The 17,500-nt window shown below is 34.9% G+C and overlaps 1 protein-coding gene across 1 annotated transcript in view; it reads left to right on the top strand.

Annotated features, from left to right (window-relative positions):
* The first annotated feature begins 15,463 nt into the window (after window positions 1-15,463).
* The window catches only part of LOC135225555 (oplophorus-luciferin 2-monooxygenase non-catalytic subunit-like), a 5,437-nt gene continuing 3,400 nt past the window's right edge, over window positions 15,464-17,500 (top strand). The window contains exons 1-2 of the mRNA XM_064264824.1: window positions 15,464-15,503; window positions 16,114-16,470. Coding sequence (XP_064120894.1) covers window positions 15,464-15,503; window positions 16,114-16,470 — 397 coding nt within the window. The remainder of the gene's footprint in view (window positions 15,504-16,113; window positions 16,471-17,500) is intronic.

The following is a 17,500-nucleotide window of genomic DNA, read 5'->3' on the forward strand; positions in this document are numbered from 1 at the left end:
AAAATATATGGGGCAGAGGAAAACACCATCAGCTTCCTCAAAAATACAATGCGCAACTGGAATACAATACTTACAAGCTCTGGAATAAGACTAGCAGAGGTTAATATCAGGAGAGGGATCTTCCAGGAGACTCACTGTCCCCAATACTCTTCGTAGTAGCCATGATTCCCATGACAAAAGTACTGCAAGAAGATGGATGCTGGGTACCAACTCAAGAAAAGAGGCAACAGATGTTCATGAACGACATCAAGCTGTATGGTAAGAGCATCAAGGAAATAGATACCCTAATCAGACTGTAAGGATTGTATCTGGGGGACATCAGGATGGAGTTTGGAATAGAAAAATGCTCCTTAGTCAACATACAAAAGGGCAAAGTAATAAGGACTGAAGGGATACAGCTACGAATGGGAGCAACATCAGACACAAAGATGAGACGGGATACAAATACCTGGGAATAATGGAAGGAGGGGATATAAAACACAAGAGATGAAGGACACGATCAGGAAAGAATATATGCAGAGACTCAAGGCGATACTCAAGTCAAAACTCAATGCTGGAAATATGATAAAAGCCATAAACACATGGGCAGTGCCAGTAATCAGATACAGCGCAGGAATAGTGGAATGGACGAAGGCAGAACTCCGCAACATAGACCAGAAAAACTAGGAAACATATGACAATACACAAAGCACTACACCCAAGAGCAAATACGGAAAGACTATACATAACTCGAAAGGAAGGAGGGAGAGGACTACTAAGCATAGAGGACTGCGTCAACATCGAGAACAGAGCACTGGGGCAATATCTGAAAACCAGTGAAGACGATTGGCTCAAGAGCGCATGGGAAGAAGGACTGATAAAAGTAGACGAAGACCCAGAAATATACAGAGGCAGGAGAATGATAAAACAGAACAGAGGAATGGCACAACAAACCAATGCACGGACAATACATGAGACAGACTAAAGAACTAGCCAGCGATGACACATGGCAATAGTTACAGAGGGGAGAGGCTCAAGAAGGAAACTGAAGGAATGATAACAGCGGCACAAGATCAGGCCCTAAGAACCAGATATCTCCAAAGAACGATAGATGGAAATAACATCTCTCCCATATGTAGGAAGTGCAATACGAAAATGAGACCATAAACCACATAGCAAGCGAATGCCCGGCACTTGCACAAAAACCAGTACAAAAAGAGGCATGATTCAGTGGCAAAAAGCCCTCCACTGGAGCCTGTGAATAAACATCCGCTACCTTGCAGTAATAAGTGGTACGAGCACCAACCTGAAGGAGTGATAGAAAACGATCAGGCAAAGATAGGGTGATACGTGCAAATAGACCAGGACGTGACGTTGATTGACAAAATCAAGAAGAAAGTATCACTCATTGATGTCGCAATACCATGGACACCAGAGTTGAAGAGAAAGAGAGGGAAAAAATGGATAAGTATCAGACCTGAAAATAGGAATAAGAAGGATATGGGATATGCCAGTGGAAATTGTACCCATAAAAAATCATAGGAACACTAGGCACGATCCCAAGATCCCTTAAAAGGAATCTGGAAAACTAGAGGCTGCAGTAGCTCCAGGACTCATGCAAAAGAGTGTGATCCTAGAAACGGTTGCACATCGTAAAGAAGAGTGATGACTCCTAAGGAGGCAGGAAGCAACCCGGAACCCCACACTATAAATGCCACCCAGTCGAATTGGAGGACTGTGATAGAGCAAAAAAATGAAAAAAAAAATAATAATAATAAACCAAAGTCATGACATTTTATATTTTTAAGGTCAGTTTGCGCACTCAACTTCTATTTATGTATTCTATCAAGTAACATCAAAGCTTCTGGACTTCTTAATTCCTTCTGTGTTCCCTCATTGCTGTTCCACTCGAGCGCACCTGTTTGTATGCGGATTTTGCACTTTGTGTAAATGATTTTTCTCCAGAGGGTGTTCTGTACCTATATTCTACTTTTCCCTAAAGGTATTCTGAACGTATAATATTACCCTTTTCCTTAGGGGCATTCTTTACGTATATTACACTTTCACCTAAAGCTATTCTGAATGTATATTACACTTTTCCTTAAGGGTATTCTGTATGTATATTGCACTTTTCCTTAAGGATATTCTGAACGTATATTACCCTTTCCCTTAAGGGTATTCTGTACGTATATTAGACTTTTCCTTAAGGGTATTCTGAACGTATATTACCCTTTTCCTTAAGGGTATTCTGTACGTATATTACACTTTTCTTTAAGGATATTCTGAACGTATATTACCGTTTTCCTTAAGGGTATTATGAACGTATATTACACTTTCGACGGAGGGTAATCTTTACGCATATTATCCATCTCCTAAAAGGTATTCTGAAAACGTATATTATCCCTTCCCATATGGGTATTCTATACATATATTACTTTATCTCCCGAGGGGCATTCTTTACGTAAAGTTATTTTTCCTCCCTAAGGGCATTCTATAAATAAATCACTTCTTTCATTATGGTACTGAATATTCCTTCTTCTCGTTGTTCCTAAAATCAGTAACGGGATAAATATGATGGCTTAGCAATGTCGCTTTGTTGCAAAGGACGAACAACTATAATCATTATTTATTTACTTCACGCTCTAAGCATTCTGTAGAATGAAGGGAAATATAAAATCTTTATCTCCGAAGCAAAAATTACTCGACATCACATGAAGGGAAAGTGTTTGAATCTATTAATAACTAAGGAGATGTCAGTGTTGCATGAGAGAAAAGATGAGAGAGAGAAAAAAAAATAAAATCACAGCTTCCAAGAATGATATACTTGGATGTTTTCCAGTGCCTTTTTTCTATTCTTTTTCTATTTACGTAAAGAGAATTGGAGAGATGTAAGAGAGAGGACTCAGGAATTCTATGCAGCTCGGATTTTTCTCGGTCGGGTGATGGTGGAGCTGGAAACTGGAAGACAGACAAGTTGATGGAGTGGAAGAAGAAATTGACTGATGTCTCTCTCTCTCTCTCTCTCTGTCTCTCTCTCTCTCTCTCTCTCTCTCTCTCTCTCTCATTTTCGGAAAGTCTTTTCTAGTCTTTTTTTGTCTAAAGTCTGCTTTTAGGTTTAACTATCTTCTTATTTCCAGACATGCGTGGGAGTTGCGATTCATAATTTTTCATAATTCATATTTTGATAATGTTTTCCAGACGGCTGGAAATCCAGCAACGCGCGTTGGAACTACGATTCATAATACTTTTCAATTTATATTTTGATACTGTGACGTCAGAGATACAATCAGTTTATGGAGATGAATAACATAACAATCAAGGAAGATAGGAAGATTGTTTATAAATACGGGTATGTAATTACAATGTCTTTAAGGATAATGAGCCCTGGGTATTCGGGATTACTTTAACATATCTGTGCATCGTCTCGACAAACAATCGTTCTGGTTTTTGCAAGAGAAAAAATGATTTTATTAGCGATAATTAAGCTCATATAAATAAAAACGGAATTGTCCTAGAGCGAATTAGGAGTAGATATTCTTGCGATAATTAAGACCAAAAAATGGATTCCAAATCTGGATTCGGCTGGACAACGATTACAATAATTAAGACCAAACTTTAGCCCAAATCTGGATTCGGCTGGACAAAGATTACAATAATTATGACCAAAAATCGATTCCAAATCTGGATTCGGCTGGACAAAGATTACAATAATTAAGACCAAAAATTTAGTCCAAATCTGGATTCGGCTGGACAATAATAAGCTTTTGTTCATATTTGATCAGTATCACCTTTGAAGATAAAGACGGGCATATGCCAGCACGGGACATTGCCCAATGACAGCCTGTGAGTGTGGTAAGGAGAAAAATGGATCAGGTAGTCTGGTATAGACCTCGGGACTCTAACAGCCAACAAGAGACCTTAGTCATTTCGACACCAAAATGCTGAAATGTTATACAATTGAGAACAATGACAAAATTCCAGATATGGGGTGGAATGGGAATAAATACTCCCTTATTTCAAACCTGTTCAGTATTGATAATGTGTTAACGGAATTTGGTAATATTTCCTAATTTTATATTAAGACAATACTGAAAACGAGATGTTGAAACGACACAAAAAATATATATTTTTTTAAAATGAATATATTCACCTGACGAGGGACGTCATTCCAGATATGGATTATGATGGAATCAATATTCCATATTTCAAAACCTAATCGGTATTAAGGATCCCATTAACGAACGCTGATTATCTGTAATAATCTTATATTAGACAATATCGATAACAAGATGTTGAAACGTAAGAAGATAAAACAGAAAAAAAGTGAATATATTTAAATTAGTAAAGAAAACCAGTAAGCCTGGCAAAGGCTAACGCGGAAGTGTCTTGGACCATCTAACATATGACAGGGGCAATCGGATATGCTAATTCCCAGATTGCATCCCCCGTTCCAGGCCGAAGATTTAAAGAGATTTGGATCTCAGTCACTGTCCATATTTACGTTTTGGAATAGCGAATATGAAGGGAACCTATAATTCCATTTAATAGAACTCGTTTAAGAAAAGTGGTTATATATACTACGTTTGAAACTGACTGCCGTAAGCTGGCGAGTTCATAAGGGAGCTTTTAATAAGAAATTGCGAGAATATGGAGGGGGGTGGCCAAGTCTTGTTAAGTCTCAAGTATATAAATACGATGAAGATTAAGACGCAGCCCCATCTCCCCTTAATAGAGTCCCCAAATAACGAAGAAGCCCCAATAATGAAATAACGCTATTACTTGGCGGGGCCATATTGACGATCAAGGCCTTCGTAGTTATCATTATTAATACCTGAACACTGAACTCATCACGAGTCCATCAACTACCCAAAGACTCCATCATAATGAACCGAATCCCGGAGACTTCGGAATCCTTGAGCGTGACACACGAGTCCGCGAGAGCAACATTAATTAAGTTCATAATGGGACTTTGGCTTTGGAACAATGGGTGAATCGCGAGAGAAGGGGGGGGCGGGGGGCGGGGGGTGGATAATACTAATGCCGGGTCTTAGACTATCCAATATCAACGACTTAAACTTTCAGTGAGTTGGGGTGGCAATATGGCGGATGGAAAGTCACTCGATTATTCTGTTGCAGGGAGGGGACGCCTTCTATTGTTGGATTTCATGTCTTTTCTTGGAATGATTTTTAACGTTAGTTTTTTTTTATTTATTTCAACAATTCTATTATCGGTTTCTCTTTTCCCGTGAGGGAAGTGATTTGAATATTCATTGTTATAAAACTCGACATACACACACACCATATATAGACATTATAATACATATAACATAATATAATATATATATATATATATATATATATATATTATATATATATATATATATATGCACATATACATATATATTTATCATAATCTTGAAGTTCTGAAGCAAAGCTTAATAGGTTACTCTAAAGTATTTTATTATTATTATTATTAAATTATTATTATTATTATTATTATTATTATTATTATTATTATTTGGATAGGAAACCCACGTATAATTGGAATACATATAAAAATATAAATACAAAACGAGAGCTTTCGATCAACTGCTCGACTATAATAATAATAATAATATAATAATAATAATAATAATAATAATAATAATAATAATAATAATAATTATATTATTATTATTATTATTATCATCATCAAAGGTTCCCGTACACTGACTTATATAACGAGCTTTGTTTATTCAGTCGGATTTCAAACATCATTAGACGCTCACACCTGTCTGTCAGGGATTGATAACAATTCGTTTCCTCTTAAAGCGATGTTTCAAAAGATAATCATCCAGAAAACACGACAATTTCGAAAAAGGAATAAGAGATAATTCCCCCAAAATTTCGACAATTTCGAAAAAGGATTAGGAGATATAAAAAAAACCTAAACAAAATTCGAAAACGGAATAAGAGATAATCCCAAAAAACACGACAATTTTGAAAAAGGAATAAAAGATATACCAGTCCCCTAAAAAAAGAAAATTTCGAAAAAGGAATAAGAGATAATCCACTCCCCTAAAAAATTTTTTTTTCGCAAAAAGGAATAAGAGATGATCCATCCCCACTAAAAAAGTGAAAATGTCGAAAAAGGAATAAGAGATAATCCAACCCCATCCACCCCCCACAAAAAAAAACGAAAAGTTCGAAAACGGAATAAGAGATAATTCCCCAAAAATTCGAAAAAAGGAATGAGATAATCCCCCAAAAATTTCGAAAAAAGAATAAAAGACAATAAAAAAAAAACAGAAAAATTTCGAAAAAGGAACAAGAGATAACCCCAAAAAACAAAAAGTTCCGGGCGTTTTCTGACCCTGGTCTTGATTTTCATCTTTATTTAGTTTCATTTTCTACGAGACAACGAAGGAAATCATACTTCTCGCGGGAAGTGGCCAGAGAGCGCCGGAGCTACAGTCTGTAAAACAAAAAAACTTTAATTAACTTTAATTGGAAGTTTTCCTTTAGTTATTGCTCTACTTCTCTTTTACTCTGACTTTGCCGGAATTACTCTACTGAAATGAAAACGGAAGTTCTAGATTAAGATCCTAATAAACGAAGGTTAGAATAAAAAAAAATATATATATATAAATATATTTATATAACTATATATATCTATATATATATATATATATATATATATATATATATATATATTATATATATATATATATAGTAGTATTAGGCTCTAGATTAAGTTACTAATGTCTTCGAATAAAAGACAAATGGAGATTTAAATAAAAAAAAATAATCGTATGATTTTCGTGTTTTATCATTGTGAAGATAAATGAAAATTTACATAAATTGAAAATAAAAAAAAAACTCGTATGATTGCGTGTTTAATTCGTGCGAAAATAATGAAAATTTACATAAATGGAAAAAAAAGAAAAACTCGCACAATTCTTGTTCATCTGTGTGAAAACATATGAAGTTTTAAATAAATAAAAAAAATTATAGGCTCGTAGGTCACCGTATTTCATCGTCTAAAAAAAGAGTAAGCTAAAATAAATGAAAAAGAAATAGGCTGGTTTAACATCGCATTTTACGTGTGAGAAATTAAAAGCTGTACTTTCAATCGCTAATGAGACAACGTTCTGTCATGTGCTAATATTGTCACTCATGAATTCTTTTTCCTGACAAGAGGTAATTGCGAATCAGTTCTCGTTTTTTTATTACTTTGATAGCTCTGAAAATGGCAATTTTTGTTTCCTAACGTGCCCTACAGGACTATGACTTGGCAAAAATGTATTGCTTTCACAGCTCAATTTCGCTGAGTCAGTAACTAAGCTGTCGTGGAGTACGTAGCTAAATAAACTGCCAGTCAGCTGTGACGCGCGAAAATGCTTTTTGACAACTTCGAAGGATTATCTTGAGATCGGCTCCTCCCCGAAATGCCAGCCACTTCCTGCTCGAAAAATTTGGTTTCTGTAACACTATTCCAATCGTAAAATTCACATCAACCGTGCCATTTGACGTCTAGGCCAGTTCTTACGACGCTCCTGATTGGCTGTTGATAAGCAAGTCACAGGGCTGGAAACTCTCAGTCTCTCTCGAGCGTTCACGTAGGCAGGATGTGTGCTCCACCTCTCCTGAAAGACGCATATCTCCAGAACATACATCCTGCCGGGTATGTGAAACTCTCGATAGAGACTGGGAGTTTCCAGACCCTGTGATTGGCTTATCAACAGCCAATCAGGAGCGTCGTAAGGGACGGGCCTTAGACATCAAAAGCACGGCTGATGTGAATCTACTGTAACAATGAATTGGATTAATTTCTCGTGCTATGGCACAAATTCTGACCTTTTTTTCTTTTTTATTTAATGAAGTCACACGAGCTCTTGTGTTAAAACATCGTCCAGATGAGATACTTCGTTGCATTTTTAGCTTCTTAAAAGTATTCAGGAAAAAGAATGTCTCCAGGACACCAAAGGGGACGAGCTCTTGATCACGTCCTGGAATTCTGGAACGGAGGAAAAAAAATCTTTAAGACGAAGTTTTTCTTCTGAATCCTCTACAGATATTTTATCTAAACAGCAGCTGTAGTGTAACCTATCTATCTGTCTATATAATAATAATAATAATAAATAATAATAATAATAATAAAATAATAATAATAATAATAATAATAATAATAATAATAATGATCCAATAATAATAATGATAATAATAATAAAAAAAATAATAATAATAATAATTATTGGAAGGAGACCCTCTTTCAAACAAGTATTATTGAAAGATATTGCTGCATCAGCTGCATTTAACTTTATACTAACCCGATAATCGACTTATATTTTGATCTATTTATTTATTGACTGTGATAAATAAATTTGTAAGCAATATCCCTGATATTGACTCCTCCTGATGAATCATATCGATGCAATACTCGCCAGTTGCAATAGCAGAGATAAAGCAATTATTAGAAAGATAAGTTAAATGCAGCTGATGCAGCAATATCTTTGAATAATAATAATAATAATAATAATAATAATAAATAATAATAATAATAATAATAAGTAATAATAATAATAATAATAATTAATAATAATAATAATAATAATAATAATAATAGTTTGGAATTGAAAAAAGTGCCTTAGTCAACATACAAAAGGGCAAAGTAACAAGGACTGAAGGGATAAAGCTACCAGATTGGGAGCAACATCAAAACACATACTAGATGAGACGGGATACAAATACCTGGGAATAATGGAAGGAGGGATATAAAACACCAAGAGATGAAGGACACGATCAGGAGAGAATATATTGCAGAGACTCAAGGCGATACTCAAGTCAAAACTCATCGCCAGAAATATGATGAAAGCCATAAACACATGGGCAGTGCCAGTAATCAGATACAGCGCAGGAATAGTGGAATGGACGAAGGCAGAACTCCGCAGCATAGACCAGAAACTAGGGAAACAATTAAACAATACAGAGACAGGAGAATGACAAACAGAACAGAGGACTTTCACAACAAACCAATGCACGGACAATACATGAGACAGACTAAAGAACTGGCCAGCGTGACACATGGCAATGGTTACAGAGGGGAGAGCTCAAGAAGGAAACTGAAGGAATGATAACAGCGGCACAATATCAGGCCCTAAGAACCAGATATATCCAAAGAACGATAAATGGAAATAACATCTCTTCCATATGTAGGAAGTGCAATACGAAAAATGAAACCATAAACCACATAGCAAGCGAATGTCCGGCACTTGCACAGAACCAGTACAAAAAAGAGGCATGATTAATTAGCAAAAGCCCTCCACTGGAGCCTGGGCGAAGCAACACCAGCTGCTTGCAGTAATAAGTGGTACAAACACCAACCTGAAGGAGTGATAGAAAACGATCAGGCAAAGATCCTCTGGGACTATGGTATCAGAACAGATAGGGTGATAGGTGCAAATAGACCAGACGTGACGTTGATTGATAAAATGAAAAAGAAAGTATCACTCATTGATGTCGCAATACCATGGAACACCAGAGTTTGAAGAGAAAGAGAGGGAAAAAATGTTTAAGTATCAAGACCTGAAAATAGAAATAAGAAGGTTATGTTATATGCCAGTGGAAATTGTACCATAACATAGGAGCACTAGGCACGATCCCAAGATCCCTGAAAAGGAACTGGAAAAAGCTAGAGGCTGAAGAAGTTCGGGGACTCATGCAGAAGTGTGTGATCCTAGAAACGTGCGCATAGTAAAAGAGTGATGGATCCTAAGGAGGGCAGGGATGCAACCCGGAACCCCACACTATAATTACCACCCAGTCGAATTGGAGGACTGTGATAAACCAAAATAATAATAATCAATAATAATAATAATATAATTAAAATAATAATAATAATAATAATAATAATAATAATATACTCTTATACAGGGTCTTTTCAATTCTGATAATTCAGAAGATTGAAAAGACCATGTATCAGATTAATTCGTTAAAACTGTCATTATTTTTAACAAAGTACAACTACTACTACTACTACTAGTACTACTACTACTACTATAATAATAATAATAATAACAGACCCTCATTTGAACTGGGTGGTATCAAGCGGAGATATTCATCCAGAATATTAAAAGTTTTCCAAGGGCTAACTGTCTTCATCGTCTAGTAGCCGTGTGGGGGGGGAGGGAATGAAACCCCCCATGTTGTGGTGGTGGGCTTCTTAAATCCTTAAATGTTCCCCCATCTCCTCCTGTGTGACCCTGTCCAGTTTAAATGAGGTCCTGTTAATTGCATTAATGACCAGAACAATTGTGTAAATGGTAATATAAACAAATAATAAATGATATATATACATACACACTCACACACACACACACAAATAAATATATATATATCTATATAATATATATATATATATATTATATATATATATATATATTATATATATGTATTGCAGGTAGGTTGCGAAACCAAATTTACAGACAGATAGCAAAATACACTTAAGAACAGTTGATTTCCCAGGGGGCTAGTACTAAACACGGCTGAACACACACATACACGCACACAGACCACGTGTAGAGGATATTTTCCCTTCTTGGTGTAGTCAAATTACCCTGTCCCAAATGGCTTCAAAACAAGCTGGTTATATGTCCTCATACGTACCATATACAAAGATATATATATATATATATATATATATCTATATATATACAATATATATATATATATATAATATATATATACCGCAAATAGAAGAGTTCCGTGGAAATCGGAGACGAATAATAAATATTAAAACGAGGGCTGAATGAAGAGCATCTTTATTTGTGACTAGTTTCGGAGATTTACTTTCCTCCGTCATCGGGCAATCTATAATGGAATATTATTTACAATTAAAATCAATGACGTAATATAAGTTACATAAAACAAAGCAAAAAGATAAGATACCAATACATAATTACTATAAGTTACATTAAAATTAACAAAGCAAAATAAAATAATATAAAATTACACAATTACAAGATATAATAACCTAAACTCTCAGCAAAATCTCTGAAACTAGTCGCAAATAAAGATGCTCTTCATTCAAGCCCTGGTTTTAATATTTATTATTATATATATATATATATATATATATATATATATATATATATATTATATGTATATATATATATATATATATAGTATATATGTATATATATATATATATATATATATATATATATATATAGTATACATATATATATATATATATATATATATATATATATATATATATTTATTGGCATTCTTATAAGTGGTGGGGGTGGGTGGGGTGGGGGAGAGCCTTTAACTAGATGAGAGGAGGTCTACTGGACAAATGCGTCACGTCAAGGCCATGGTGTCTTCTGTTTGACGTGTCATGGCGCATGCGCGCTTGTTCGTGTGACTGTATCTTACAGACTGAATACTATACAAGTACTTGAATTATTATTATGATACTACTGTATCTTTCATTTTTCAAGTTCTATATATAACAAAGAAAATATATATAGACAACAGTAAGCTAGATCTTTTGAAATGGGGTGTCTCGAGAGGAAGTCCACCAGATACTTTCCTAATGTTTACGTTCAGGTCTCTCGAAAGGATCTCATAAACCACTGACGCTGAAATAATGACGGCGACAGAACGCCCAATTCTCTATCGATACTCAGCGTCTTCGATGCACCTGGCTAATTCACAAAGATAACTTATCAGCGAGATTTACTTACCCTTCGTCAACTCCATTTTCAGTCAGTTCACAGGGGTACAACTAGGATAAAGACATACAGTCTCTCCGCGGGACGTCTTCTATTCGTGAGACTATGGCGGCGCCCACTCGGATTACTTTCGTGGATTCCGTCGTCTTCTATTCGACCTCGGCTTTGGCCTACGACCGCTGGCACCTCTGACCTTACAGCCCTTCCTGGGCGACCCTTCCCTCGACCCCGTCTGCCCCGACGCCGAGGTCATCTCTCCCTGCTTTTGTTATGTTGTGGATGATCATCTGATGAACTTGGACTGCACAGGCGTCTATGACGAATTGGATTTGCTGCTCGTCTTCAAGACGGAATTTCTCGATTCCAGGTTCAACAAGTTCATCGTGTTGGAGAATAGGTATATACAGGTCAGTGTGAGTTTTGGTATCTTGCAAATAAATAAGTAAGTAAATAAATAAATAAATAAATAGAACAATATAATTTTTAACCATGATCTACTTAGGGATATATTAATCCAAAAAGAAAACTGACATCGGTCCAACCTTACTAAAAGAATTCGATAAATTTGATTTCAATTAAAAATGAAAAAATAAATAATAAAAAATAAAATAAATGAATAAATTATATAAAAATAGACAATATAATTTCATGATCTACTTAGGGATTTATTAATCAGAAACTGACATGGGTCCAACCTTAGGCTACTAAAGGAATTCGATAAATTGGATTTCAATCAAAATAAAATAAAAAAAATAATAAAAAATAAAATTAACAAATAATGCGATAAAAAAATAAACAATATAATTTCATGATCTACTTTGGGATACATTAATATAATTCAGAAACCTGACATTTGGTCCAATCTTTACTTATACAGAATTCGATTAAAATTTCTGATTTCAATTCAGAAAATATTTTGAACTATCTTAAGAAAATACTTAGAACAGAAACTGACATAAATTATATCTTAAAAGAGCTAAAATATTTTAAAGGAATTATTCGTTGGTCCTTGACACTTTATTTTATTTTTTGAACGGAAATTTAACAGACAGAAATGTTAATGGTGTGTTACAAATATCAATCATAATACTTTGATACAAGTTCACTTATTAAAAGTATTTAACATGAATATCAAATATAAAAAAAATGGATTATTTTAATTGTTGTAAATATTCTTAAAAATTCCCTTGAGAAAAAAGTAAAGGATTAATAAATTTCGATCACTCTCTGGATATTTTATTCAAAGACTTGATATTTTTATGATCGATTGAAAAAAAATATTGGATGGAATTTTTTTCAGTTGCAAATTGACATTTTGGTGATGACTTAAAAATCTCAAAAAACTATATAAAATCGTGTTATTTATACAAAATTCTTTTCATACTATGAACCTTGTCCTTCTATTGTGTGATTGGCTGCCATTATATCTTCCCAATTTTTCACCCAATCAAAATTCTAATCATCATTATCAACTTTGAGAGACTAATGACAATAAAAACTTGGTAATAACTGAAAAGACGATGATACCAGCAACTGCTCCACGCATTGATGGAAACCATTCCCACTCAATCGGAAAAACAAACGATTCCAGATGCAACAATTGGGAATTTTTCATTCCGGCATCACCGATGATTGGAATCGTTCCGATGAATATGATCATAACTACCATCATTTGTGACTTCTCTTCTTGCCATAATATTGGTCTAGATTTTTTTTACTCATCCTGGAGACTGGAAAATATATGAATGTATATATACGTATGTATGAGTATGTATGTAATTATATACAGCGTGTGTGTGTGTGTATATATATATATAGTATAATATATATATATATATATATATATATATATATATATATATATATACATGTGTATATATATAAATAATATATACGTAAACACACACACACACACACACATATATTATATATATATATATATTATATATATGTATATATATATATATCACCACACATATCACGTAAACACACACACACACACACACACACACACATTATCATATACTATATATATATTATATATTATATATATATATATATTATATATATTGCTATATATATATATATATCATTAATTCTTATCTGATATTTTTATTCCCTTAAACATTAAGCCCCAGATAACTCCTTCATTAATAGAATCCATTTCACTACGAAAATAACTCACACAATTATGAAATATTACATAACCGCATCTGCCCCACGCAGGATTCGAACCTACGTCTGTTTGGTTTTGTGCAGAGCTCACAGTGACTTAAAACTTCAGCCAGCAAGAATGTGAAACAGCAGAATTCGAAATAAAATTAAAACGTCACTGATTCGTTTTGGTGAATATTTATATAACGGGTTATCTTAAATAATATATATGAACGTTGAGTTATTTAGTTTGTTTTAAGCGAAATGCGCTGAATGAATTACGTGTTTGTAAGGAAGAAATGTCGTAGCAACGTAAGAAACATTTAAGAGGAAAATAACGGTATTAATTCGCGTCTTTAAGAGATTGAAAATAATAAAAAAATATAAATAATTGGCGGTTCGTGCTTCGGAAGTAATTGGTTTCGAACACCGGTCTTTTAATTTCCGTAAACAAAGATCTGGTCTCATTAAGGGACGCCGTTATCAGGGATTTATAAACCAAACGCTCTTTTATAAAATCTAAGCGAAACAATATGAACCAGGCAGCGAGATCTTACTTTTAACTAGCCTGCGAGATCTTTCTTTTAACAAGCCTGCGAGCTCTTACTTTTAAAGCCACAGAGATCTTACTTTTAACAAGCCACAGAGATCTTATTTTTAACAAGTCTGCGAGATCTTACTTTTAACAAGCGTGCGAGATCTTACTTTTAACAAGCCACAGAGATCTTACTTTTAACAAGCCACAGAGATCTTACTTTTAACAAGCCATAGAGATCTTACTTTTAACAAGCGTGCGAGATCTTAACTTAAAAGAGGCTGTTAGATCTTACATTTAACAAGCCTGCAAGATCTTACTCTTAACATGCCACCGAGATCTTACTCTTTTGGGTCGTTAAGCATATTTCCCTGGGTATAGAAGTGTGAGAAAAAAAAAAAAAACACGTACATTTCGATAACTTTCTCTTGAATATTTCTTACGTAAGCGATTAAGAAAGTTCTAATTTCTCTCGCGGATCCTGAAGGCTTACGAACCCAACACAGTGACAAATTGGATCTGTCCGGGATAGTGCTACTCCAAAGGGTTTTAACACGTTACGTATCCCACCTATGAGACGTGTCTAGTACAAGGCCGTTGGGGAATACCGTGAAAAAATAAACAAAAGATTGTCAGTATCATAACGATAACGACCCAAAAGTAATATCAGTCCTAGGTCACGACTTCCTAAAAACCTTGGGGGACAAAAGGCTGTCAATATCATAACGATAACGACCCAAAAGTAATATCAGTCCTAGGTAACGACTTCCGAAAAACCTTGGGGGACAAAAGACTGTCAATATCATAACGATAACGACCCCAAAGTAATATCAGTTCTAGGTAACGAAAACCCTTGGGATTCACTATCTACGAAAGTCCCGAGGAATCACTACAGATCTCGATTAATTCTCCTTAAGACATCTGATTCACACGAAAACTCTTAAATCTCTCATTTACGGTAAATTTACCTCTCATTTCTCTCCCAAGCGATCTAATGAGATACTTAATGAGGTGTTAGACCGTGTTTCCCTTGGCTAATTCTTGTCTGTCTGGAGATAAGATGATTTTTTTTTATCTCATGGGGAATATTGATGTTGGGATGACTGCAGTAAGATTTTGTTAGTGGAAATATTTAAAAGTTTACGTTTAACGTTTTTATTAATCTACACACACACACACACAAACACACACACGCACACACACACACACGCATATATATATATATATATATATATATATATATATATATATATATATATATATATATATATATATTTAAAAAATCACAGTAGATGCACGTGACTTCATGAATAAGCGAATCCGACAGGAAAATGGTAGTCAGAAATCCAAGCGCTTGGATTTCTGACTATCATTTTCCTGTGGGATTCGCTTATGTATATATATATATATATATATATATATATATATATATATATATATATATATATATATATATGAATGCATGTATACAAATGAATACATAAGTCTAAACTAGGTAACACAGCATACAACTTTTCATTAGTCTTGAAAGTGTTTAGGATATTTTACTTGACACAGTTATTTTGAGAGTAAGAAAACTGTGGTAAATAATTCACTAGATAAGTTGTGGTGCGACGGAAGTGCTAAAAAATAAACAGACATTATTATTTAAAAGTATATAAACGAGCGCGCAGGTTTAAAGAGCTAAATTTACAGGTATTTCCATCGACCATGCTTCCAGGTGCTGAGCGAAGGTTTCACTCGACCGAGCCGCCTTCAGCCAAATCATCATCCGCAAAGGGAAACTCTACATCGTCGAGAGCAACTTCGCCACAGGGAGTTTCCAGACACTGAGCCATCTGGACTTCACTGGAAACCAAATCTCCTATTTCCCGTTCCAGGACATCCAGGACTTCGCCGTCCTGAAGGATCTGTTCCTTACGGACAACCGGATCGCGGTCTTTCCAGTATTCGGATCCTGGACGCTGGAAAGGCTTTCCCTGTCTCATAATCCGATCGGTTTCCTTCCCCGTGAGGCTTTTGACAGACTGCCCTCGCTTGTGGCTATAGACCTGGAGCACACTTTAATTAACTTTCTGTACCCAGGTGAGAAGACTTGTTACATTAACTTCCTGTACCCAGGTGAGAAGAATTGTTTCATTAACTTCCTCTACCCAGGTGAGAAGAATGATTTCATAAACTTCCTGTACCCAGGTGAGAAGAATTGTTTCATTAACTTCCTCTACGCAGGTGAGAAGACTCGTTTCATTAACTTCCTTTAACCAGGTGAGAAGAATTGTTTTATTAACTTCCTGTACCCAGGTGAGAAGAATTGTTTCGTTAACTTCCTGTACCCAGGTAAGAAGAATTGTTTCATTAACTTCCTGTACCCAGGTGAGAAGAATTGTTTCATTAACTTCCTGTACCCAGGTGAGAAGAATTGTTTCATTAACTTCCTGTACCCAGGTGAGAAGACTCGTTTCATTAACTTCCTGTACCCAGGTGAGAAGAATTGTTTCATTAACTTCCTGTACCCAGGTGAGAAGATTCGTTTCATTACTATTCTGACCATAGGTGAGAAATTATCTCATTAGTCTCTTCCACAGGTGAATATGCCGCATCTCATCAACATTTTGATCACGTGTGAGAACACCTATTCCATTACATTCCCCTTCCTCAGGTAAACACAATATATCTAACTGACATTCCGTTCACAGGTGCAGAACACCTGTTGCAATGACTTTCTCTTCACAGGGGAAAATAATATTTATTAAATTGCTCACACAGTTGAATGTACCTTATTCCGCTAAATTCCTGTTCACAGGTGAGAACACCAATTTCGTACGAGTTATGTTCACAAGTGTGAAAATAATATTTCATGAACTTACTCACAGATGAGAATTTAACAGTAAAATCTTTCCTCATAGATGCAACCTCTCTTTATATCTTCAGATGTAAAGAGAGGTTGCATCTATGTTAATAATCTATCTTATTATCATAGATGCAACCTCTCTTTATATTTTTAGATGCAACATTATAAACTAAATGCACAAAAAAGTCATCTTAACACTACGACCTTGGACCATTTTGCAAAGGGACGAGTCAATAAAATCAATAATTACAGTCTACACAAACA

The sequence above is a fragment of the Macrobrachium nipponense genome, chromosome 13, assembly GCF_015104395.2.
Source record: "Macrobrachium nipponense isolate FS-2020 chromosome 13, ASM1510439v2, whole genome shotgun sequence".
NCBI lineage: Eukaryota > Metazoa > Arthropoda > Malacostraca > Decapoda > Palaemonidae > Macrobrachium > Macrobrachium nipponense.